The sequence below is a fragment of the Felis catus genome, chromosome A2 (genome assembly GCF_018350175.1).
Source record: "Felis catus isolate Fca126 chromosome A2, F.catus_Fca126_mat1.0, whole genome shotgun sequence".
In the NCBI taxonomy this organism is placed as follows: domain Eukaryota; kingdom Metazoa; phylum Chordata; class Mammalia; order Carnivora; family Felidae; genus Felis; species Felis catus.
Window position 1 is genome coordinate 97433972 of NC_058369.1, and position 25588 is coordinate 97459559.

Sequence of the window (25588 nt, forward strand, 5' to 3'; positions counted from 1 at the left end):
TCCACCACACAAGCCTTGCTCTGTCATTTTTCTATGTAATGGCAAGGATATACAACCAACTGAAAAGTGCTTTATAAGTATTTTCATTTAAAAATATGTTTGTGTGGCCTGAAAATAGTAGAATTTTCCCTTACGTGTCAAGTCATAAATTAGTAAACTCAATTTACCATTATCTAAAATTTTTATAACCCTGTCCTCTTTTAAATATGATTGCACAGAAAACCAGTAGCTAGATTCTGTTTATTTTTTAAATTTACCTTCAGAGAGTATGATGTATTTCAGAGGGATTTAAGTTGCGTATTAAAGTTATACCTTCCTTTGTGTTTCAGATTACTTCAATTCATTCACTCGGTAAATATTTATTGAGCACCCGGACACTGGGAATTGGCCAGGGCTGACAACAAACAGCTCCGATTCTGATAGAACTGATCATTTACTTTGCCAATAAGTATGGCCAGTTTTAATCCAGTGCTCCTTTGACCTCTTAACCTCAGGCATGGGAGCCAAGAGCTTACACAGCAGTGACTTTTTCCCTCTGTTGCCAGAGGGTTTCACCACTTCTCTTGGTCTTAGTGAAGCTGGTATATGATCTGATGTTACAAGTGAGTGGAATAAGTCTCCTTAAACTACCATCATCCTATGTGTTTTCCCAGATTTGACTCTCCGGCTGTGTTTATCACTATCTGTAAGGATACTTTTTCTTATACCAGTGGGCACAAGGCTTTGAAAAGGAACAGCACATTTGAGGCCATACCATCTCCTCATGCAATAGCAGGTGTGACATAATTATATGAGTTTGGGGAATAAATTTAAGTTCCTCTCTGACCACTCCCCTCATTCCCATTAGTCCTAACCTTTAAGTCTGGAGTGCTACTTTAGGCTCCATTATGGAGTTCTGTCGATTAGAGTGGTTTCATTTCATAAGCCATTGTTCCCCCATTTTTATTGGTCTCAAAGCCCTGAAAATAAGGCAAGGGACAGTTCACATTTGAAAGAATATGACCAAATAAATCGGGTACTCTATGTTCATTATTCCTCTTATTGAAGAAATACATTTAAGATGGCTTTTCCTCATCTTTAGTGTTTTGCATTTTAATTTCTTAAAAATATTTTTATTTATTTTTGAGCTGGAGACAGAGTGCGAGAGGGGGAGGGGCAGAGAGAGAGGGAGACACCGAATCCAAAGCAGGCTCCAGGCTCCCAGCTGTCAGCACAGAGCCTGAGGCAGGGCTCGAACTCGTGAACCGCGACCTCATGACCTGAGCTAAAGTCTGCAGCAGCTCAACCCATTGAGCCACCCAGGTGCCCCATGTTTTGCATTTTTAATGTGGTACACATAGCTGTGGGATTTCTTGTTCTTCTCTTTCCTTTATGAGTCTGCTTGCATCATAGGGTGGCATATCAGAGAATTTCATTCATTACCTCTTAAAACTTTTCCCCATTTCCTTTTCTTCCATTTTTTCCCTTGGGAATATTCGATACAAACTGGAGTTCTCATTTTGCGTATCTTTATTTCACTTTCAGTTTCTGCTTGTTGTCTTTCTGTGCTGCATTCTAAATAGTCTGTTCAATCACGTTCGGCCATCTGCAGATTTCCCTTTTTTTTCTCTTTTCTCCTTATATATCCAGGACCTAGAACGTTTTAGAGCTGGTGATCGTGCTGTTTGTGATGAACCACAGTGGTACTCCTGTGATGTGTGAATTTAATGATTTTATCTTTCTTCTGTTCCCCTAACACCAATCTTCTTACCAATTCTGCTATTTTGTTGGCTAAGCTAATGATCAGAAATGTGAGAATGAGAAATAAGGTAGCCAGACCAGCAAGACAAATCTGTTTGTCTTTGTTATTCTACCTACATGTACACTCTTGTCTCAATCGATCCTCAGTTTTCTTTCAGTTTTACCTGTGAAAATATGCTGACCAGAACCTTGCATTTATGAAATGATGTGCTGGAATTAGATAGTGTCTCATTTCCAGTTCAAAATTATATAGTACTGTGAACCTGCCAGAAAATTATAGGTCTGAAAATCCGTGGTAGACCTAAAGAGCTGAGTTTCTAAGTTGCTAATATTTATCACTTGCCTTTCATGAATGAGAATGGACTGTCTGACCTGAAAGATATAAAATAAAACTTGTATTTCCTCTGATTCCCCTTTTCAGTAAGTATCAAGGTGACATGTAAAGAAAGGTGATGACTAGCAATGCCTAAGTGGCTCAGTAGGTTAAGTGTCCAGCTCTTGATCTCAGCTTAGGCATTGATCTCAAGGTCATGAGTTGGAGCCCCACGTTGGGCTCTGCATTGGACATGTAGCCTACTTAAAAAAAAAAATGTGACGACTATACAGTGTATCATCCATGGCAGCAAAACGTGGCCCACCAGGAATGTTAGGCTGACTGGATGGGCCTATCTGCCTGCAGTGGTGATGTACTGCCCCACTCCTTGACCTGAATAAGTCCTTGGTCTGTGTGCCAATGACAACTCCTAGTGAGAAGCTGCCACTTACATTGCTGACTAAATGGGTTACACATCTTGTTAGGACTTTGTACGAAATGCAGACTTTTTCACTAAGGACAGGAGTCAGTTCCAATTACTTAGGAATAGAAACAGAAGGAAAAAAAGTCTAGGTTATGGGGTACCTGAGTGGCTTAGTCAGTTAAGTCTCCAACTCTTGATTTCAGCTCAGGTCATGGTCTCATGGTTCATGGGATTGAGCCCCACACTGGGCTCTGAGCTGACAACGTGAGGGCTGCTTGGGATTCTCTCTCTCTCTCTCTCTCTCTCTCTCTCTCTCTCTCTCTCTCTCCCCCTCTCTCCCTCTCTCCCTCCTTCTCTCCCTCCCTCTCTCCCTCCCTCTCTCCCTCCCTCTCTCCCTCTCTCCCTCCCTCCCTCTCTCTCTCTCTGCCCCTTCCCTACTCATGCATGCCTGCATGCATGCTTGTTCTCTCTCTCTCAAAATAAACATTTTTTTTACTCTAGGTTTTTTTGGGAATGGAAGGCCCTGCTAACCTGATCAACTTGGGTCCAATATGCTCATAAACCTCTTATGTTTTAAAGTATGAATAGTTATAGGAGAGGAGGAATATGAAATAGCTTTCCTCCACTCTTGTGCCACTTGTGCCTGATGAAGTGGCATCTGTTCTTGACCCTGTAGGGGAGCATCTGATTTTAACTCATGCTCCCTCAACTTTATAAAAGGGAAAGCCATGAGAAAAATGTGAAATTAGCAACATTTTTTGGTCCCTAATTAACTTAATGGGTATACTATTGTGCCTCCAATATTCAATGAAGCTCAGCTAGTAACTGAACTTGGCAGAGTATTAATCAAGCCACAAAAATTTTTTGTTTATTTATTTATTTTGAGAGAAAGAGTGTGAGAAGAGGAGGGGCAGAGAGAGGGGGGAGACGGAATCCCAAGCAGGCTCCGTGCTCTCAGTGTACAGCCCATCACAGAGCTGGATCCCGCAAACCATGAGATCATGACATGAGCCAGAGCCAAGAGGCGGTTGCTCAACTGACCGAACCACCCAGGTGTCCCAAGTCACACATTTTTATTAAGGATTTTCTATGGTATCAGCACTGGAATTTTAGTGAGAGATGATAAGAAAGATATGTTCTCTGGTTAATTTATTCATCAAATGCGTCTTGGAATTTACTCTTGTGCCATGGGCTCTAGGGAAGGCACAGGTGTTTAATATAAGATCTCTTATATTGGTAGATACCAAATATTTCTTAATACAACAAAAATACCTTAGTTTTGATAGTTAAAATGTCCTTTTCCATGAATAATTTTCATGTTCTTTTATTATGAGAAATTCATATCTCTAAAAAATGTAGTAAAACTGGGTATATGGGATATATAGTCACCAGATGCCACAGATAGTTTTTGAAGAGGTAACAGTTGTTAAAAAGTTTCTCATTGGTAAGGAAGAAATGAGTTTTAAATACTAGGTGGTACCAGAGCAATGTATTTACAATAGCTCTAAGTAAGTACTAGAACAAAAATTGACAGTCATGCATAAATATGTATATAAAATAAATATATATAGAATAAATTTTATGTAGAGAGAGAAAATATATATTCTTCTTTCCTTCTCACTTGTTTACAAATATTTAGCTTATATTAAGCCCTATTCCATGAGAATTTCCTAGTGGTTAATCTTGGATGTATGAAAGTACAAAGGACTTAAGTGACTCCCTTGAAGGCAGTTGGCTAACCATTAGCCCAACAGGCAGATGCAGATATACTACATGTACGAAAGCAGATAAATTAAACTTTGCATTAAACAATTTTGTGTTAAGCAAGTTGTCTTATCTCACCTGCAAAGAAGTTCACAGTAAGGAGTCTGGTGTTGCCACTTGCTCTGTGTGACCCTGATTGGGAGTGCAAAGAAAATTTTTGTGCTTTTCTAGTTTTCTGCCAGTCTTAAATATGCCAATGCCCTCATGCTGTTTCTGCTGAGCCTTCAAAAGTAATTTTGTGGAAGTTTGGAAGATGAAACAGTGTGTAATCAATAAGAATGTTCTCTATCCGCATTGATCCCACTTAAATAGCTCTCTCTATGAATTCTAGAAACTATCTGAGAAATAGCTTAAAATTAAATTTAAATTATTTAATCGTGAGAAGTAAATCCAGAAAAAGTAAAGAGAATCCAAGGGAGCCGACTAGCACACACCATTCAGAAATTTTCTTGTCTTTAAAATTATTTTTAATGTTTAATTATTTGAGAGAGAGAGAGAGCAGGGGAGGGGCAGAGAGAGAGGGAGACACAGAATCTGAAGCAGGCTCTAGACTCTAAACTGTCAGCACAGAACCCGAGGCAGGGTTCGAACCCACGAACTGTGAGATTATGACCAAAGTTGGCTGCTTAACCGACTAAGTCACCCAAGCAACCCCAGAAATTTTCCTGTCTTAAAGATAAAAAAAAGAAATTTTCTTGTCTTTTGAGCAATAACCTGGAAGATAATCCATTAATCACTGAAGGAATTTTAATCTGGTAGTATGGACATCTTTAACAAAAATCACTGGAACATATTTATTCTCCCTGGAAAACTGGTGTGTGTGTGTGTGTGTGTGTGTGTGTGTGTGTGTGCGCGCGCGCGCACGCGCATGCACAAACAAACCCAACGTACCTTTAATTTTGTTTAAATAATGTTTAAGTAATATATTAAATAAATATACATAAATGTGAAATTACAATACTTTAAAAGGAGGCTTTAAAATGCTAAACACTAAATCTGTCTATAAGCAGACTAAAGCATTTTATTCCAATAACTTTTCTGCGTACGGTTTATCTCACATAACACTTATGCTCCAGTTTCCTTGAAAGTAAAGGATATACGTTTAAAGCCAATGCATTATTGAATAATGCAGAAAGCTTAATAAGTTATTGGTTTTTAGGACTATTCATTAATAAGAAAGTTGAGGAGAAAGGAATAATTATAAATATTCTTTTGAAATATAAATTGATGACCTAACAAAGTTTTTCACTGTTTATTAAAATCTGTTTTATGTGGGCCTTTTTCTTTTCCAGGTGTGGGTTTTTTTGTTATTTCCAAATTCACTGTGGTCATGAGAGAAGCTATTAAGTACTGAGAAAGTCAGATTCAGCTGTCTGCTTTAATGTGAATCACACCATGATTGTGGATCTTTGAAAAAGCATGATGGGAACAATTTTTTTATAGAATTACATAATATTAGACCCTTTTTGAAGTTAGCAAAGTTGACTTAATTACTAAAAAGAAAACAATAAACATTTATTTTTCTTTATAAACATCATAGAAACTTTGTAGAATACTTACATTTACAATGGATAATATGGTTATATTTGTAGCTATTAAAGTTATAAATTATTAAGCTTATGTGAATTTTAGAATCTCACATGTAGTTTGTGGATAATGTTTTTATTAAAACATACTGTGTTTTTCTATCTTTCTGTTCATTTTGAAAAGTAAGGAAAGATTATTTTAAGACCTGGTCCTGGCACTTTGCAAGTCTCTTCAGTTTATATGGTAGTCCTTCAAAGGCTTGTGAAAAATTCTTCCAAAAAGGTGAGACCCAGTGAGTTGAACTCTTCAGCTAAGATAAACTTTAGAAGCCAATACTTTTCTTTTTTTTTTATTTAAAGAAAATTTTGTTTAACGTTTATTTATTATTGAGAGACAGAGAGACACAGAGTGTGAGCAGGGGAGGGGTAGAGAGAGAGGGAGACATAGAATCTGAAGTAGGCTCCAGGCTCTGAGCTGTCAGCACAGAGCCTGACACGGGGCTTGAACTCACAAACTGCGAGATCATGATCTAAGCCGAAGTTGGTCGCTCAACCAACTGAGCCACCCAGGCGCCCCAGAAGCCAATACTTTTCTAAAGAGAAAAAAGCTTTTTTAAATATACAGAGCGACCCTTGCACTCTGTTTGAACATCCAATTGCAGGGAAAAGCATGGAGAATGACAATAATCACCTACCCTTTTTGTATATGATTCATATACAGAACTTGAACTATCAAAGGATGGAAGGTCCATAAATGTAGCATGAATTTACGCATACCAATTAAGAAAAGGTTGACATGCAAAATGCACAAATGATCTTCTAAGAGTCCACTGTCTTTGAAAAATACTATTCTCAAGTTAATTTATCAATTTAACTTCATGTTGCCTAATTTTGTTTTCTATTAAAATTTAAGTGAGATATCCTCATCTAAAAAACAAGTAACTTATACATCTTTTAAAAGAATATTTGTCATCAATATAGCCAGTGGTATGCTACAGTACCTTGTACCAGCTCATGAGAGCCAATTGTGCAGATATTTTCACAACTGTGTTCAGTGATGTCACATCGGTAGACTGAAATCAAGTGTGGTGGGAATATTTACACCAAAGAAATAAAAAATTACTATAAATCACCCTCCTACCCTTCCCAGCCCCAGAAAGCTGGTTTCTGGGGCTATACCATTAAATATTAATATGTAATGAAATGAAATGAGAAATTTGCTTGGAGTCAGAATCCAACTTTCCAGTTAGGGAAACATTTTGGAGATTTTCTTCAGAGAATATTATAAAAGATTAACGTGGTTCTCATAAAAATCCACTCTGCTTTATTAAAATATCATCAAAGTATAATGAAGTTCATCAGAAAGAATGAATAGGTATCTATTAACTATGAAAATACTATGAAAGTCCAATAATTAAAATAGTGTTACTGGTACAAGAATAGAAAACGGAATAGAACAAAATAAATACCCCAGCAAAACACCCTATATGTAAGAGCAAGAAAATGTTATCCAATATTTACTGTGAGAATAACTAGTTGGCACTTTGTAAATGAAAAAGAAAATCATTTGTGGGGCTCAGTCTGTTAAGTGTCTGACTTTGGCCCAGGTCATGATCTTGAGGTTTGTGAGTTCGAGCCCCACATCAGGCTCTCTGCTGAGGCTTTGGATTCTGTGTCTCCCTCTCTCTGCCCCTCCCCTGCTCACACTCTGTCTCTCTCAAAAATAAACATTTTAAAAAAATTAAAAAAAAAAAAAAAAAAAGAAAATCATTTGTGCCCTGTACCTCATACAGTTAGGTAAGTTTCAAAATAGAATTAAAAAATATAACTGTAGAGAAAGTAAAAGGAAATAGAATGTTTATCAACTGTTTCATCAAACCTCTACAGGTAGACAACTTTCTAAGTTTCTCTCTTCAGACTTCTGCTTCCAAAGCTGAACCCTGTTGCTTTCATTCTAATAATGTAAATAAGATAGATACACTAAAATATCATAGATTTTTTTTTTTTTTTATTCCATCAGGGGTGTCTAGGTGGCTCAGTCGGCTAAGCGTCCAACTTTGGCTCAGGTCATGATCTCACGGTCCGTGGGCTCGAGCCCTGCGTCGGGCTCTGTGCTGATAGTTCAGAGCCTGGAGCCTTCTTCAGATAATGCGGCTCCCTCTCTCTCTGTCCCTCCCCCACTCATGCTCTGTCTCTATCAAAAAATGAATGAACGTTAAATTTTTTTTTTTTAATTCCATCAGATTGCTGAGGCTGCAAAGAAACCTAATTGAACTAACTTCCAGAAAGTGGGGACCCCTCACTAGAAGAGGAAAGACAGCGGCTTCCTTCTATAGCAGGATGGCGGGGCGGGGAGGCCAGGCAGCCGGGAGAAATTTTTTCAGCAACATGTGGGTGAGTGTGACCGATTAGATTTCCAAGCGTCCGACCACAGAGGCAACATCTACCACTGAGTCCCAGGAACCCATTCTAATTTCTTTACAAGTAATATCACTTAATTAGCACAGTAATGCTGTGTTACCACTACCTATATACAATTTTTCTTCCTGTTTTACAAAGAGAGTACCTGAGGTGGAGAGGTCATCCACCCAAACTTATGAGTGGGATCCAGGATTTATGTTCAGCCAGTGTGACCTCATAGCTCTCAGTCTTAGCTCTGGTGCTATTCTGCTTCCCAGTAAATATTTAGTCAAAGGTTATTCATCAGTATAGCCTGATGAAGTTATTTACTAACTGAATGAACCTAAATTATCAAGCGCCTTTCCCACTTTCTCTACAAGGAAGCAAATTCAATACATATAATTTGAAATTTAAGAGCATTGAAAAAATAGGACAACCAGTTTATTTTATAGAACCAGCTTTCTATGGATGCAGGTGCTGGGTTTTCTCCAGAATTCTGATGTTTAAGATGGTGCATATTTGTTTTAGATTTAACGACTATTCTCTGTTCCAGTAGTATCCAAGAATTAATTTGCATGCCAATTTAAATTCTATCAATAATATGTGTAATTCTCCCTCTCCTCATTGTAGAGACCTACACCTTGTATCCAAAGGGGATGGTGGAGGTAAGTAGTACTTTCTTTTCTGTGCAAATGTGTTAGCATACTTCCAAGGACCAACTCATACTGAAATGAAGTGACTAGATACTTGGCAGAAAAATGTGGACATTTGGGATTTTTATAAATTGCTTCCTCAATTTTCTCCACCCTTTAAAATATAGAATATATAGTGTGTCACCCACCACCCAAATATCTGAAAGTCTTACACTGTCTGAATAAAAACTAAGTGAATATTTTGCCTGAATTGTTATAATCAACTTCCCAGACACCTATAGCAATAAAGTACTATAGAGTTAGCAATGGTCTTGTGAAGGATTATGAAGGGCTTAAACTTTTCCATATTTGAGGTGTTCCCCCAATTTTATTTCTGGGAGTACTTTTTGCTAGGGGTTTCCAAACAAAAGGAAGAAATGGTGCTGCCAGAAGAATCTCTGAGGGGGCAGGGACAGGCCCTTCCAGAGAAGTCTGCTGCCTGCCAGGAATCTCAGCCAACCTGTTTTAGGCAGTTTTTAGAAAGAATTGTAAAATAAGAAATGGACAGTGCAGTGATGAGAATCACTTTTACATCACCCCCAAACCCCATTTCCTGAAATGCCCACCTCCTTGATAATATCTAACATTTAAATAGTGTTTTAATACTTTACAAAGACTGTCATATAGCAGCCAAACCTTAATCTTGAAATCCATCCCCCACTTGCCATCACTGGTTTTCCCAAGGCTTTGATATTTCATTTATTTGCATTGTTGGTTCTCTTGTTTCCATCTTCTAGTCATTTTTCTTTGGCCTTCTGTTCTTCCTTTTGCAATTTTAATTATTGACAATGATTTTTGAGTCTCCCCTGAGCTCTGATGTCACACAGTTGGCACAGAGTACACAGTTAAATAATTCTTCAAAACTGAATCAGTCTCTGATAGGGATGTCCACTTGGAAGTCACAGCATCATCTCAAAGCCTGACACCAACATGTTGTCTTGTAAAATATCTGATGTGTCTGTTAACAATAGGGAGAACTAACATTTATTATGTGTCATGTATTTTCAATAAATTATTTACCTCTCACAACAATCCTAGGAAATAGGTGAATGAAGAATGAAGAAACAGTCCCAAACAGGGACTGAGCAAGTTAAGGAATGGTGATCTGAACTCAGGTCATCTAACTCAAACCAGAGTCCCTTATATATCACATCATAAGTCCTCCGGCCTCTTATATGAAAAGTCACTTAACCCCTCTCAGTTCTGCTGTTTCCACCTGTCCAGTAGAGGCCTGATGATAAACACAGCCAAAGACAGGACCTGAATTGATAGGTAATTAAGGATGAGCAAAAAGGATTGCACACTCAGCAAAATCAAAGATAATAGACTTACAACTGAAAATACAAAGAAAGAGATTTTTCAAACCGAAGTCATGATTTATGTCATTTGAAACAAATTCTGAAATAATACAAATATATTAACTTTTCCTGATTTTGTTTGGGATCTGTTTTCAGGACCATGTCTCAGATTCTATGTAAAAACAACAAAAAAACAAAAACACTTGAAGAGGCAACAAAGACAATATATTTCATTAAAAATTTTATTTTTAGAGCCCATCAATGGGCAAATCCCAAACAGTAGCCATACAGAGTATTTAAGAACATTTTAATATTTCTTTCTATCCATCTTTGTTTTCCTTTCCACAAACAAACATACTGGATTAAAGCAACAATACTCTTAACCCCAAATTCAATGCCTGAGTACTTTCAATATCTATTTTGAACACATAATAAAGCAGAGGCAGTTAATTTTATTTCCACTCGGAGCTTAGCAATTACTTTAGCTTCACATTCTTCTATCACAAATTATAACCAAATGGCCTACCTAAGCAGCTAAAATCATAAAATTATTATAAGCCAAGTCAATGGTATGTATAAAGTTAACAAAAAACAACAACTAGACTAGTATACATTTGTTTTGGGCCCTACAAGAAATATGCCAAAATAACAAGCTTTAGTAAAAGATGAGGTCCTTGGGCAGAGGAGAACAAGAAGTCCTATCATCAAAAATTTTGAGGAAAACTTAGGTAAGAGGAAATCAGCCTATAATTTTAACCAAATGAAGGAAGAAAGGGGAACACATTATCAGGGTTGATGACAACTTGGGAAAAGACATATAGCATTCAATCACAAACTTGTTCACTACCTCAAGAGCTCAACATCAGGCTCTCCAGGCATTGTTATTCTCCCACTAAGTTTCTTCACGGGAACATAAACCCACATTTATGCTAACAACAGAGTATTATACGGCTGTTTAATCTGATGGCAAACAACAGGAAAAAAAATTCTTAGGGCCAGACTGACTTCAGCCCATCTCAGTACCCCTGAAAATAGGGGCAAAAAATTAATCATTAAGAAACAGTATTCAAAGAGTACTGTATTACCTAATGTGATTTATAAAACAAGCACAATTCTGTAATCGTCAATGGAAAAAGTCTTAATATTTGAAAATTAGGAATGTTTTGATGCTGATTTTTTACCAAAATGGTACTCACTCCAAACAGTTAAGTTGGAACAAATCCCAAACTCACACTTACTTGCATCACCTCAGTTTAATAATCCAATAAATGACAAAAAAGACAAACAATGAAAACAGCATCATATAGCACAACAGCTTTGTCTGGCTCCCTCTAGATAAAATCTTCAGTTTTCCCATAGTTTTACCTAGAAATCCAGTTGTAGAATCAAACTGTGAATCCTATGAGGAGAAAGGGAAAACAAAATAGTTAGATTCTAATATTGTACATATGCACATTTAAGTAATTGAATATACTGTCCTTAGAATACATTTTTAATGAAATTTTTAGTGTTTAATCAATTCAGGAGCCTGTTTATAACTTGGGTAATCAAGCCTGATTACTCTGTGCAAAATAGAGTAATTCTCTCAATGAATAAAAAGCTCTTTCATTGAATAAACATTTCTTTCAGCATCAGAGTAATTCAAAATCCCAAACTATTTAGGTCTTTTTCCAATTGTGTGAATTAAGACACTAATAATAAAGGTAAGTAGTTTGTCTACTATCATACAGGTGTTTGATTCTCAGTTTTTGTTGGGGCATTGCTCTCAAAGGGCAAATGGTTGGTTGCTTTCAGTAATTCAGTACGATATAAAGTTTAATATGGTTAGCAGTTAAAGGTACTTTACTTTTAAGATTCTTTAATTCAGATAGCTGACTTTGAAGTACAGCAGAGTTTATTAAAAGTTAAGAGAATATCATGTAAAGGCAGTAAAATGTGGTTAAGACTCCAAATATGGATGGGGAAAACTACCATATTAAAACATAGTTGGAAACTGGAAAAGTCCTAAAGATGAGAGGACTAGGTGTAGATTAGAAATACTGCACTTTCACAGAAATCTCAGTATCCTAAGATGTAAAGGCCCCAGCAGAATGACAGCATTTGCACAGCTCGGGCTCTATGTAGTTCAAGCACTTTAGATCTATAGCTCTTCACCAGGGTTATGTATCACAATCACCTGGGACACTTTTCTTTTTCCAAAATATATATATGTAGGTCCCTCCCCCTAAAATTCTATTTAGGTTGAGAACTAGCATAAACACTTACAGAAAGTTCCCTAGTGATGTGAATGTACAACCTCCATAAGAACATTGCTTTCAATGACATATTCATTTCTGAATAACACAATTTTAAAAGCAAGTGGAGAAACTAGGGAAGGTCTAGAGAAATTTGACATTCGAAATAAATATTAAAGAATGGAAAGAGGTTCTACAAAGAAAGGTATATGTTGCTGAGCTCCCTTAGACTGGAGAGATAAAAGGCTCTGGGATGTTACTATGTTCAAATCTTATTGATTTGTTCAGAAGTGATCCTTAGGAGATCAAATAGAAATAGGCTCACATTACATGAAAGACAATCAATTGGATGGATATGAAGTGCTTTTTGATTACTTGGTAGTCAGTATCCATTGAGATCTCCAAGAACACTCAAAACAGTCATTTTTCCTGAGTCTTTAACAGTGTTTTAAACATAAGATTAAAAATACAATGGCTTCCACCTCCTCCTCCTACTCACAGTGTGTTAGGGAAGATGAAAAATGCAAGAATGAATAAACCTATTAGTTATTTCAAAGCAATGAGATACAAATAGGCCGGAATCCAGAACTTATGATCTCTAGATTAATTTCAAAATGGATAATAGTTAAAATGATATTATTCCTGATTAACAGACTAAATTTGAGAATATTAGATCAACTTTCTTAAATTTAAAGTCACAACCACTTACCATTTCAGCTAATAATTTATTCTGATGTTTAACCTCATGGCCTATTTCAATGGAAAGCTATTAAAAAAAAAAAGACACATGCATTATTACTCACATAATGGCATTTAAGTGTTATAGAGTAAAATGCCATTCTAAGCATACACATTTTCTCAAAACTGTCTTCTAAAACTATAAACTACATATAGTTTTTTTCTGGTAATTTTTCCACTGACATTAAAGGAAAATAAATTTAGAATTTCTACTGTTTCCCAACTATGGATATTGTCTCCCTGCTCTTCATTTTGATTTCATTTTAATATTCAATTCCATCTTTTAATTTTGGTACACACTTCTCTCTGGTTCTCTTATCCTTGCATGCTTTTTTCTTCCTCTCTTTATATTATTCATACAACAGCATTTATATGTATATTTTCTTCTTTACATTTTAAGAGATATATATAAGTATATTATCAATTCAAATCTACATGGGACACTACCTTGAATATATGCCTAAACTAGTTATTTATTCAGATTCTTTTTTAAAAATGTTTGAGAGAAAGAGAGAATGAGCAGGGGAGGGACAGAGAGAGAGAGAGAGAGAGAAAGAGAATCCTAAGCAGGTTCTGCACTGTCAGCATAAAGCCCAATGCAGGGCTCGGTCTCAATGCAGGGCTCGGTCTCATGAACCATGACATCATAATTGAGCCAAAATCAAGAATAGGAGGCTTAACTAAGTCATGGGGTGCCCTATTTAGATTCTAAAAGTTTTCCTTTAAAGTATGACAATAAACTGGAAAAAGACTGACAAGTTATTGTTAAGGCTCAGCCGAGCCTTAAAAAAATACAATTTAAGTGATTATGGCTGTTATGCAGACCAAAGCCTATTCAATACTTTATATGACAAATTCATTAAAGGCTTCACTTCCAAGATATTTGGATAAATTACAAGCAACAAATGAAAATCTTGGCAAACCATTGCAAATATTGTTCTCAACTTCTCTTGTGTGGAAAGTATATGGGGTGATACACAAAATCACACTAGAATTCTACAGATCAGAACATGAGCTTTTTCCCCAAATTTAACAATCCAGAGATAATAAAGCAACTATAAAGCCAAATAGCCCAAATCACCTAACTACTTTCTACAACTGTCATTCATGACAAGGAAAGAAATTTCCCGGGGGTGGGGTGGGGGGGTGGGGTGGGGGTAAAGCTTTATTCCAATAAGGAGCTAAATTATCAATGTCAGAGTTAAAAATAAATAATTCTTAATTCTCTATCAATGTTGATTTTCTAAACTGTTAACATTATACAGTATTACTTAGTTCGTAGATCAACTCTTTTTGATCTAATATGACTTTGAAAACAACACTCTTTTCAGAATGTTATTAGTATCCAGGCTGAACACAATTGTATTTTCCAAAGACTAATGAAATACCAATTAAGTTTTAGCAACATGAGTTTCTACTGAAGGCTCTATGAGTTTATAGCATGTTTACTGTAATACAGAATCAATTACATACACTGTTAAAATCATATTTTTGTAATTCTTTTACTTAACACATGTTAAACTCAATACCACTGATAACGAATTATGCTTAGGTGCTGTGTTAAAGATAAAAATAAAAACAGAAAACTCTACATTCTGGTAAATTTCTTTTACATACAAATAATCCCAATGCAGATTCCTATGCAATACATGCTGTAGAAATGGTGCAAACTGTCTTATGTTCACAAGGAAAAGAGTTACTTTTGATGTGGTAATTAGGTAAAGCTTGCAGGAAGGAAGGAGTGCAGAGAAGTGGAGCCTTTACTATTAAAGGCTTTGGCCAATGTAAGGAGGGAAAGGACACCTCCCCCGTAAAGGGAGAGTATGATCAAAGATGTGGGAGTGCAAGTGACACCATGCACAGGACGAGAGATTCTCTAATTTGTCTGGCAGAAAACATATACACATTCCAGAAGTGTAGGAGATAAGGTCTGATAAGCTGTGGATAATCTCTAAAGGACCCATTTAACCAAGCTACAGAGTATGGATTTTACTCTTACATCATGGGAAGGCACTGAAGACTTCTGGGAGCAAAGGATGCAATTTTACAAACACTCCAAAAAGATGGCGGAACATGCAAAAAATGAGGAACAAATAGGTTACGAGGCTCTCTCCATACTTTGCCTACGAAAACCAGGGGATAGTCTCAGGAAGAGAAAAGTAGAAACAGAAAGAAGGAAGCACAAAACTCAGTGACTAACATGATGTACAAAGATAGAAACACTGAGATGTGTAGCTTAGTATACTAGAAGAACAAAAGTCAGGAGAAGAACTGCTTGGGGGTGGAAGATGTACCGCTCTGAGACATTACTACAGACAACATATAGTACTGTAGATTTACACACACACACACACACACACACACACACACACACACACACAGCTAAAAAAAATAAATGTACCATTATGTTTTGATTTGGCCACACTTTTAATCTTCTATTCAAATCATGTTTAAATTTTGAGTGTACTTTGACCTCACTGAACTATACACAACTTGGGTAACTGAATTCCTCCATATGATACCAACAAATAGTTTATAAGTACATATGTATACATAAATACACAAATTGGAAAGTATATCATCTGTTACGTACTTACAGATTTTATAGCAGTTACTTTGCTTCTCAGACTTTCAGTGAGTCTCTCATTTTCTTCTTCACAGGCACTGTACCCACTGTTAGCATACCCATAGTTCCCATAGTTGCCTGGAGGTACTCCTTCACCTGCAAGGATCAGAGTCACAGTATAGTTGTAGCAAAAACAAGCCACCTTGGAAGCCTTGATAGAAAAGAACCAAAAAAGACCCCTGGAGGGCGTTGCAGACCACATATGTCTATAACGTTCACACTTCAAAGGAATTTTAAAAATTAATAACCAAATGGAGATCAGAACAATTCTTTTCTAATGCCCTCTTTTAAGCAAAGAATATTCAATTTGTTTTATACTTATTTATTGATTGCTTATTAATTGCCCACAAGACACTAAAATAGGCACTGATCTAAAAGGATATTCAGGATACATTCCCTCTCCATAAAACTACAACTTTTAAAAAGGATCTAAAAGTAAGTCTCAACTATCCATTGAAGAAGCTTGGCTACGAAGGGAAAGGGAGCAAGAGGATAAATGTAGCAGGAAAGAGCTCATGGCAGAGGGAGGGTCCTTTATTTGCATTTCTTTTATTTATTTTTTTTTTCAACGTTTATTTATTTTTGGGACAGAGAGAGACAGAGCATGAATGGGGGAGGGACACAGAGAGAGGGAGACACAGAATCGGAAACAGGCTCCAGGCTCTGAGCCATCAGCCCAGGGCCTGACGTTGGGCTCCAACTCACGGACCGCGAGATCATGACCTGGTTGAAGTCGGACGCTTAACCGACTGCGCCACCCAGGCGCCCCTCATTTCTTTCTTTTAAATAGAAGAGAGAACTTATGGAAAATAACTTATGGAGAACATTACCTGAGAATTAAGAGGGGAATTCATTCAACAAATATTTCAGAAACTTCCATGTGTCAGATCCATTGTTCTTTCTAGGTACTACTTTTTGGAGCTTATCGTCTGTGGAATTGCACTTCAGAATACACAGTCCCAGCTACTACCTAATAAAGTACTTGATATTCACCAGGCAAGCAAATGGGTGGAGTGAGCCTGAGGAGTGAATCTATATATAAATATGCTAAAGGATTGAGAGAGGAAAGCATAGTTGAGGGTCTTATTTAACCACGTTTTCAAAAGATAGTTGATACAATCAGTTTTCTCAGTAAAGGAAGAGATAAGGCTGTCTTTAAGGAACGGTATCATTTGGAAAAAGCAGTAAGGAGAATAATGAGGGAAAGTGACTAGGACTACACGGATCCTAGGGTGAGAAAATAATCCTGGCCGAGGCAACACACTGTGGTGGTTTCAATCCTCCTGAATGTGTGATTTTTCTGAAGAAGGACTCATCAGCCTGAGTTAGCCCGTGAGAACCTGCATCGTTGGATTGATCAAGAATTTCATCAAGAGATTTACAGTACTGGGGCTGAAGAACAGAACTCCAAAAGGCCGAGACTGCTTGACAAAAGAGAGGTTTAAGATATGGAATATGGGGTCTATATTGGGCAGGAATTGAAGTAGTTACAATGGAGAAATGAGGAAGGGATGATACAGAGACTAGGTCTCTCTAAACTCAAAGCGTAGATGGGGCAACAGGGACAGTAAAAGATGGAAGGGTAGGAAGCAGCAGTCAGTGCTGGTAGTTGAAGGATGGCTGAAGTGTAAAAAATGGAAGCTCTTTCAAGACACAGCAGGAACCTCACTTTCTCTAAAAGGTAAAACTCCCTCTGAATTCTTACAGCTCTTGCTGTACATAACAGTAATATCACACTCTAGATAGTTCTACAAGGGCAAAAACTAAATTTGTTTCACTTATGGCTATATATCCCCCACAAATGTGTACACACACACACACACACACAGATGCACACACACAAAGGCACACTCAATAAATACTTGTAAATGAATTAAATAGAATCTGAATTCACTGTTATTCAACTTTGAATGAGCCTGCCTTTCTCAAGAATGGAATCATAAACTTCTTTGAGGGCAGAGACAGTGTATCATACTTCTATATCCCCTGTACCTAATGAGTACTTTACATGCAGCAGACACACAATTTCCACCACCACAGAAACCACAACAAAATGTTAAACAAGTGTGTTCCAGGGTAGAAAGATTTGCATTTCCCAAATTTTCCCTCAACTGCTGACACACCATCCATAAAACTCTCCAAATATAGTATGAAAAGTTGTAGGAAAGCTAGTGAATGCCAAAGGTCATCCTTAGCCTTTGTCCATTTAGATATATGCTACTTCTTTTGGGTAGTTTCTATCAATAACTGAGCCAAATCATTTAGAGATTCATGTGAAGTGTTCCACATGAATATCTATCAGCTTCAATATTTATCCCAAGTTTAAAATTCCAGGCCAATACACACTGATACAAAACAACACACAGAATTAAAAATTACAATCACAGCACACCAGTGTAAATGATAACAATAGACACTTAAGTAAACGTCTTGTCTTTCCACTCAACTACAAGGGAACTTCAAAAACAAAACAAAACAAAAGCTCTATCCATATCCATCCTAGAGATTCTAATATAATTAGTCTGGGCTGCAGTCCAGGTATCAATGCCTTAAAAGCTCTCCAGGTGATTATAATGTACAGTCAGGGCTAAGAACCACAACTTCTCAAGTCACTTTGTTTCCTGCAATTTAAATGATGGCACACTGCTGCAAAACAAACAAACAAACAAACAAAAAAAAAACAAACAAAAAAAAAACATTCAAAGGGCCCAAAGGACCTATTGCTGAGATCCAAACTCCTTGGCCGGCACTCAAAAGATCTCCTCAATGTGGTTCTGGTTCCATGTCTCCTACTTCAGTCAAACTGGCTTAATGATAACCCTTAAACACACTATTCATAATTCTAGTCCTACAACTTGGGGGGGGGGGGTAGGAAGAGGGGAGGGGGGAGTCTGGTTTCCAACTGGAACTTGCCTGTTTCACCCTCCATTATTCAAGCTCTAGTGCCAAGTTCTGATATCTCCACAAAGTATGCAGTGCTCTATCTCTGAAACCTCTGAGACACTAGCTGTAGAACTTATTCAGTATTTGGATGCATAGTTATCACTTATACCATAATTTATCTTTGTACATGTTCCTACTCACCATCTAGACTGGAAGCTCTGGGAGCATAAACAGGGCCACAATTAACTGTGCACTTAGAGCTTACTCAAGTACACAATAAATGTCATTAATAATGATAAAAAGAAAAAAATTAAGCATATAAAACTGTTCAAAATTAGTTATTTTTCCCCTACAAGTTACTTGGCCAACTTTCTATGATCCAAGTATTCATAAAAGCTGTATTTTTCAAAAGCTCTTCCTCATACAATTTTTTAATCAATGTATACGTCTAAAGTTACTGGAAAATTTCACTAATTTTAAATACCTGGCACTTTTGAAAAACTTTTCCTCTAATTGTAACAACTGAAAAAAGCAACATTCCCTTTTTTCAAATATTCCATGTATTTTCTCAGGTATACTGTACCCCGATTTAGCAGGTTTTTTTTTAAAAAAGTATCTCTTACTAGAGAGCTTCAAAAACCAGAAAATGCTGTTTTATTAGCTGTGCGTTATAATGGCCCCCTTAAAGTCCTTGTGCTTGGTGAACCTGTTTCCTAAGTTTTCACAGTGGGGCAAGACTCAGATAAGAAATGTTCTGGATAAAATGGCCTTTGCCCCCAATGTTACACACTACAGTCTTTAACAGTAACGACATGTACGTTTACCTTTGTAACTCACTGTTACCAGTTTAATATGATTGTTAGTGTGCTTCGCGTGCAACATTCATTCTTCAAGTTTCGCTTCTGAAAAAAACTAATACCCAGGACGAGTACAGTACGAGAAACCGAAGCCGGAATTCGGGAAACCCAGCGGTTTTCATAATCACTCTGACAGTCATTAACAATTAAAAAAAACAACCTTGACTATTGAGTTGGCACCTGGACATACCCCACCCCCATTCCTCCGCTACTCTATAAACCTACCATTCAAACTTAGGACTGAACCAAACTAAAGAAAAGCTTTTGGATCTGGGACAAATGGTGTGTTTCCACTCGGCACCGCCTCCAAAGACCCTTCCAATACATCCTGTTCTCTGGCCCAGATTCCAGTGACATAAGACCGGTCCGGTTTCCTTCCACATCCCCGCACCCAGTACGGCCAGTTCTAGGGCCCCCGAACTTCGAACCTCAGCCCTCTTCTTACCCAGGCCTGCACGCCTCATCCTGCCACAGTAGGGAAAAAAAGCAGAAGGAGGGGTGGGTAGAAAGGAGCCACGGGCCCCCCAGACGGCGTCTTCAGAACCAGGGCCCGAAGAAACACCAAGTTCTTTCTCCAAAGCGCCACGACATCAGTGGACGCTAAACAGCGCGCCGGCTGATGACGTCACGCAGGCACTTAACACTGCTCTGCGAGGCGGCTTGAATAGCATTCTGGGAAATGTAGTTTACCGTCGACACAGGTAGTAAAACCGCCTGGCGTGAACCGGGCTCCTAGAGTGGGCGTGGCTTCCGGAAGAGGCGCGAGCGCTGGGGCGGCTCCGACTCAGGTTCTCAAGATCTGGGTTTTTGCTGCTGGCCTCGCGGCTTCCTGGACGTTACTCTCAGCTTGTTGCCTACCGAGTTGAACCCCGTTGATTTGCCCTTCTCAGACCTTGAGAAGATGGTTGACTCATCTTTCCTGATTCCTCCTCTTACTTCCTCTGACCTCTAGAGTCAGTTCAGGGAAAGTCCAGGAAAACTTTGTTCAAGATAATGGTCTCATACATAAGTAATCTGAGACCCACAGAAGGAAAGGAAGAGGGTAACAAATTTGTGCTGGGTCACACAGTAGTTAGAAAACTCAGGTCACTTGGAATAGGACTCTTGCTTGGAATAAAGTGGTTAATAAAAGGAACCTGGCTTCCGGAGGCACTAATAAGTTAGTTACCTGTTACTGGATTGGTTGCATTTCTAGAAAGAACATTGGCTATTAGTTGTTGAGGACCAAAGGACCCCTAAACTCTCTCCCACTTAGATCTTTCTAACGTACACAAAGGATATTGAGATACATTGCACATTACCATGTGTGAAATAGTAAGGGCTTAAGAGCCTGTTGGCAAGGTTAGGGGGGGTACTGGAATCCGGGTTAATGTTGCATCCACACGACTCCTGAAACAGAATGCTATGGGAACCAGTGACAGTCACAACAAAGTTTATTGCAATGAGAGGCAAGGCAAACTGATCGGTCCCGACAGACACTCTTGACCAGAGTGTGGTCCCGAACAGCTGGGGTACAGGGTTTTTATAGCCGACCACATCGTCTTATCACCTGGGAACAGAACAAAGCAATAGTGCCCAGGTGGAAACAGTTCAAACAGGCCCTTGCCCCAATCCAAACACTAATCACACCCCTTGATTGATAGGATAAGGCTGTTATCTCTTAACCTATAGTGTTAAAACTCTTATTTGTTAAGGCTACAGGTTAGCCCTACACTACAATTTAACCCTTACATTTCCCCCTTTTCTTGTCAGTGAATCAATCCCTTGATTCATCATTAGGAACTAAGGGGACATAGTTGGACCTAATCATAATTTTTATTTCACTAACTTGCCTCTTGACATACTGTACTAACCAATTGATAATGCATGGGCTGATAGTTAACCCGAGAAGTAACAACAGTAGTGGCCCAGCTATGGTGGTGAGCAGCGATGTGAGTCAGAGGGACCAAGAGTGATACCAATTATTGCTGGCCTCCCTGGCACGTTCCCTAGCTCTAAGATTGTTCCTTACCAAACTGAGAGTGTCTCGAATTCATCCGGAATTGTTGGCATGACACAGTATGCACCAACCCTGCCCTTGGAGGTCCTCTAGGGTTAAAATTGGTCGCGAACCCCAAGGGCACAATGACATCATACATTCAGAGGCCCCAAGTGTGCCCAGTATCTCAGGATGAGGAAAAAATAGATGAGCTGGTGTTGGGTTACATTTTCCTTGGGCCTCACATTGGGGGTTTGGGGTTCTAAGGAGAGTAATTAGGGGGTCAATGTCCCGTCCTGTTAACCAGGGGGCTGGCATCCCACAACCCCATTTGGCACAGTGGTATTGACCCTCTCCTTCACATTCATTTTTTTCTGTCTGCATCTTAGCCAAATTTTGCTCTAGTGCCCTATTTCCACATCCACAATTGTTCTCCCCAATGTTTCCGAGAGCTCTTGCCCAGGTTTGCAACCACCATTCTTCTCCTACCAGGTCACACAGGTCGAACAAGAAACAAGGCATAGTACGAGAGGCGTTAGATGTTACCACCTTCCCCGTGACAGTGTCTCTGAGTTCCCATTGGTATGGCTAAAAAGACAAGGGGTGCAGTTCCGCACAGTCTCCCAAGATTATTATACAAACCCAGACTATTATTATTCCTTTTAACCTTCCATCGCTGTTCATTCTCTGGTCCTGTATCAGTCCTGGGTGTTCCCACCTCCGCGCACTTTTTCTTAACCTGAGAGTGATGAATCCAGGTTCGGACACCGTCTATCTTCATGGCCATTGGTGTAGTCAGGATCACAGTGTGTGGTCCTTTCCAGCATGGCTCCAGGGGTTTAGGCTCGTGCCTCTTGACCCAAACTAAGTCTCCTGGTTGAAAGGGGTGGGGAAGAACAGGAGGATGGGCAAAGGCTTCTTTCAAGGCATTAGTTATTTCCTTTTGTACAAGATGCAGGGCCATGAGTGAAGCCAACAAGTGGTCCTGTTCTAGCTGTTCCTTTATGTCATCCCCTAGCCTCGGCAAGATAGGTGGAGGTCTGCCAAATAAAATTTCATAAGGGGACAATCCCTTGATAAACAGAGTACAACGTGCTCGCAAAAGGGCAAAAGGCAGAACATCAACCCAATTTTCGCCAGTCTCAAGGGACAATTTGGTTAAGGTCTCCTTTAGAGTCCGATTCATCCTGTCTACTTGACCCGAGCTCTGGGGTCTATATGAGCAATGTAATTCCCAATCTATTCCCAATGCTCTGGCTAGACCCTGCAATACCTGTGCCGTGAAGGCCGGACCAGTCCTATCCTATGCTCAAAGGCAGCCCGACTCTAGGAATTAATTCATTTAATAATTTTTTAACTGTCACCTGAGCCATTTCTGATTTAGTGGGGAACGCCTCAACCCACCTGGAGAAGGTGTCCAAAAAAATCGAGCAGATATTTGTATCTGTATTTCCCTGGTTTAATTTCAGTAAAATCTACTTCCCAAAACCGGCCTGGCTCAGTTCCTCTATCTCTTTTAGCTTCTGAAAACTTATTTGCACCGCGATTTACTTGGGCGCAACTTACACATCTTTCAACCGTCTCCTCAATCTCTTTTCCTAGCTCTTGCGCCCTGAACTTTTTCTGCACCAATTCCACCATCTTTGTTTTTCCCAGATGAGTCCCTTGGTGGAGGAGATGCACCATGCGTCGCCCAAGTGACGCGGGTAAGCGTATCTTACCTTCAGGATCCTGAAACCACTTTTGTCCTGGTATCATACTTCCTCCTTTTTTTGAAATCCACTCCACATCTTTAGGAGTGTAATAGGGCTCCGGTGGAAGCAGGGGGTCTATCAAGATCGGTAGTGCCAAAGCACTTTTACTTTCAGTTAGGGCAGCTTTCCCAGACTGCCCATGTCAGCCAGGCGGTTTCCGAATGCCTCTAGGGAGTTGCCTTTTTGATGTCCCCGGCAGTGAATGATCTCGAGACTTGCAGGTTAGATGGCTGTTAGAAGGTCTAGAATTTTGGCTTTATTTTTGATGTCCTTGCCCTCCGCTGTGAGGAGGCCACGCTCTTGATAGATGGACCCGTGCACATGCACAGTTGCAAAGGCATAGCAGCTGTGTGTATAAATATTAACTGGCTTGTTTTTACCAAGTTTCAAGGGCTTTAGTTAGTGCGATGAGCTCTGTGCACGGGGCTGAGGTTCCTGGGGGAAGGGTCTGTTGCCATAGAACCTCACGGTTTGTCGTAACTGCAGCACTGGCATGCCTTTGCCCTTGAAACACAAAACTACTGCCGTCTGAAAACATGTTGATATCAGGATCCTGTAGGGGAAGGTCCGTGAGATCGGAGCAGAGGGACGAAGCTGTCGCTAAGGTCTCTGGACAAGAATGTAGAGGGGGACCTAGTCCTTTGGGCAGCAAAGTAGCTGGGTTTAAGGCTGTGGGGGCACAAAAACGTATTGGGGCTGGTTGAGCAGCAATGCCTGATACTGGGTAATCCAAGCATTTGATAGCCACCGTTCTGGGGGAGCCCGCAGTAAGGCCTCCTTCATGGGGCACCGTAACAGGCAACATCTGTCCCAGGGTTAGTTTATCTTGGTCTTTAACTAGTAGCACGGTGACAGCAATCTGTCGAACGCATGTGGGCCACCCGGAAGCAATTGGGTCTAGCCTTTTGGATAAATAGGCCACTGGTCAGTGCCAAGGTCGCAGGTGCTGAGTCAGAACTCCCTTGGCTACACCCCCTTTCTCAGCTACAAACAAACGGAATGGCTTAGTGGGATCTGTCAGGGCCAAGGCCGGTGGGGTCATGAGAGCCTCTCATAAAGCTTGGAAGGCTTTAGTTTGAGTCTCCCCCCATGTGAAGGACTCCAGAGATCCCTTGAGAGTGGCATACAAAGGGGCTGCCACTTCAGCAAAGCCAGGTATCCATAGTCTGCAGTAGCCTGCTGCCCCCAGGAACTAGCGAACTTGTTTGCGAGTTTTAGGCTGAGGAATATCGAGTATAGCACGAATTCTTTGTTCACTGAGATAGCGCTTACCTTTTTTAATGTTGTAACCTAAAAAAGTGACCGCAGTGTGACAGATCTGCGCTTTTTTGGCTGATACTCGGTATCCCAGTTTTTGCAGAAGACTCAAGAGTTCCTTGGTGGCACTTGGGCATTCTGAACGAGAGAGGGCCACCAGCAAGATATCATCAACATACTGCAACAGAGTTCCCTGCGGCTTGGAGATTCGAAATGGTTCTAAATCCTGGTTCAGGGCTTCATTAAAAAGAGTAAGAGAGTTTTTGAATCCATGGGGGAGTTGTGTCCAGGTGAGCTGTCCAGCTTTTCCCTCTTCAGGATCGGTCCATTCAAATGCAAACAGTGGCTGGCTCTGTGGGGCCAGCGGGATGGCAAAGAAGGCGTCTTTTAAGTCCAGAACTGTATAATACACCTGAGAAGGGGGAAGCAGACTAAGGTGAGTATACAGGTTGGGTACAGTGGGATGAATATCCATTACTCTGGTGTTTACTGCTCTCAGGTCTTGAACTGGCTGGAAATCGGATGAGTTAGACTTTCGGACAAGAAGTGGAGTATTCCATGGTGACTTGCATGGGGTCAGAATGCCCGAGCCATGCAAACGCTTGATGTGAACAGCAATTCCCTGCCTAGCCTCCCGGGACATAGGATATTGTTTGTCTTACTGGAAGCGCAGACACCTTAAGTCCCACAATTACCGGGGCTTGATGAATCACTAGTCCAGGTGGATTGGTCTCGGCCCATACCTGGGGAAAGTCCGCCTGGAGACTTTTAAGGAGGGGATCGACTGTGTGAACATTTTCATTGGGCACAGGGGTAAGTAGGCCCTCTTCCCCAAGTGGCACAGTCACCATTACTATTGTTGAGCCATCCTGGCCGACTTTAACATGCATACCCCCTTCAGCGAATCTCAAAGAAGCAGTTAGTTTATGTAATAGGTCTCTACCCAGTAATCCAGGGTAGGGACATTCAGGCACGATTAGGAAAGAATGTGTAACAGTTTTACGGCCTAAATCTACTTGTTCACTGGTCCATTTACAAGTTTGGGACCCAGTCACTCCTGGCACCAGGGTTGCTCCTCGCCTGGTGGGGCTAGGATCTTGTTTT

At 39.6% G+C, this 25588-nt stretch overlaps 1 protein-coding gene and 1 long non-coding RNA gene across 3 annotated transcripts; one reads left to right on the forward strand and one right to left on the reverse strand.

Annotated features, from left to right (window-relative positions):
- The first annotated feature begins 3027 nt into the window (after positions 1-3027).
- Positions 3028-10901, forward strand: LOC123383878. Its single transcript, XR_006594213.1, has 2 exons — positions 3028-6050; positions 8011-10901. It is a non-coding gene; the product is annotated as an uncharacterized LOC123383878 (long non-coding RNA).
- On the reverse strand, positions 9441-20132 carry BET1 (Bet1 golgi vesicular membrane trafficking protein). Of its 2 annotated transcripts, XM_006929186.5 has the most exons (5): positions 19941-20132; positions 15727-15851; positions 13101-13157; positions 11523-11556; positions 9441-9817 (listed from the first exon to the last, which is right to left on the reverse strand). In XM_006929186.5, exons 1-5 carry the CDS (start codon positions 19957-19959, stop codon positions 9759-9761), a joined length of 294 nt encoding a protein of 97 aa, XP_006929248.1. In that variant the 5' UTR covers positions 19960-20132; the 3' UTR covers positions 9441-9758. The 2 variants fall into 2 exon arrangements, with proteins under 2 accessions (XP_006929248.1, XP_003982812.1); XM_003982763.5 differs by lacking the exon at positions 9441-9817 and having other exon boundaries at positions 10386-11556; positions 19941-20126.
- Positions 20133-25588: the final 5456 nt, after the last annotated feature.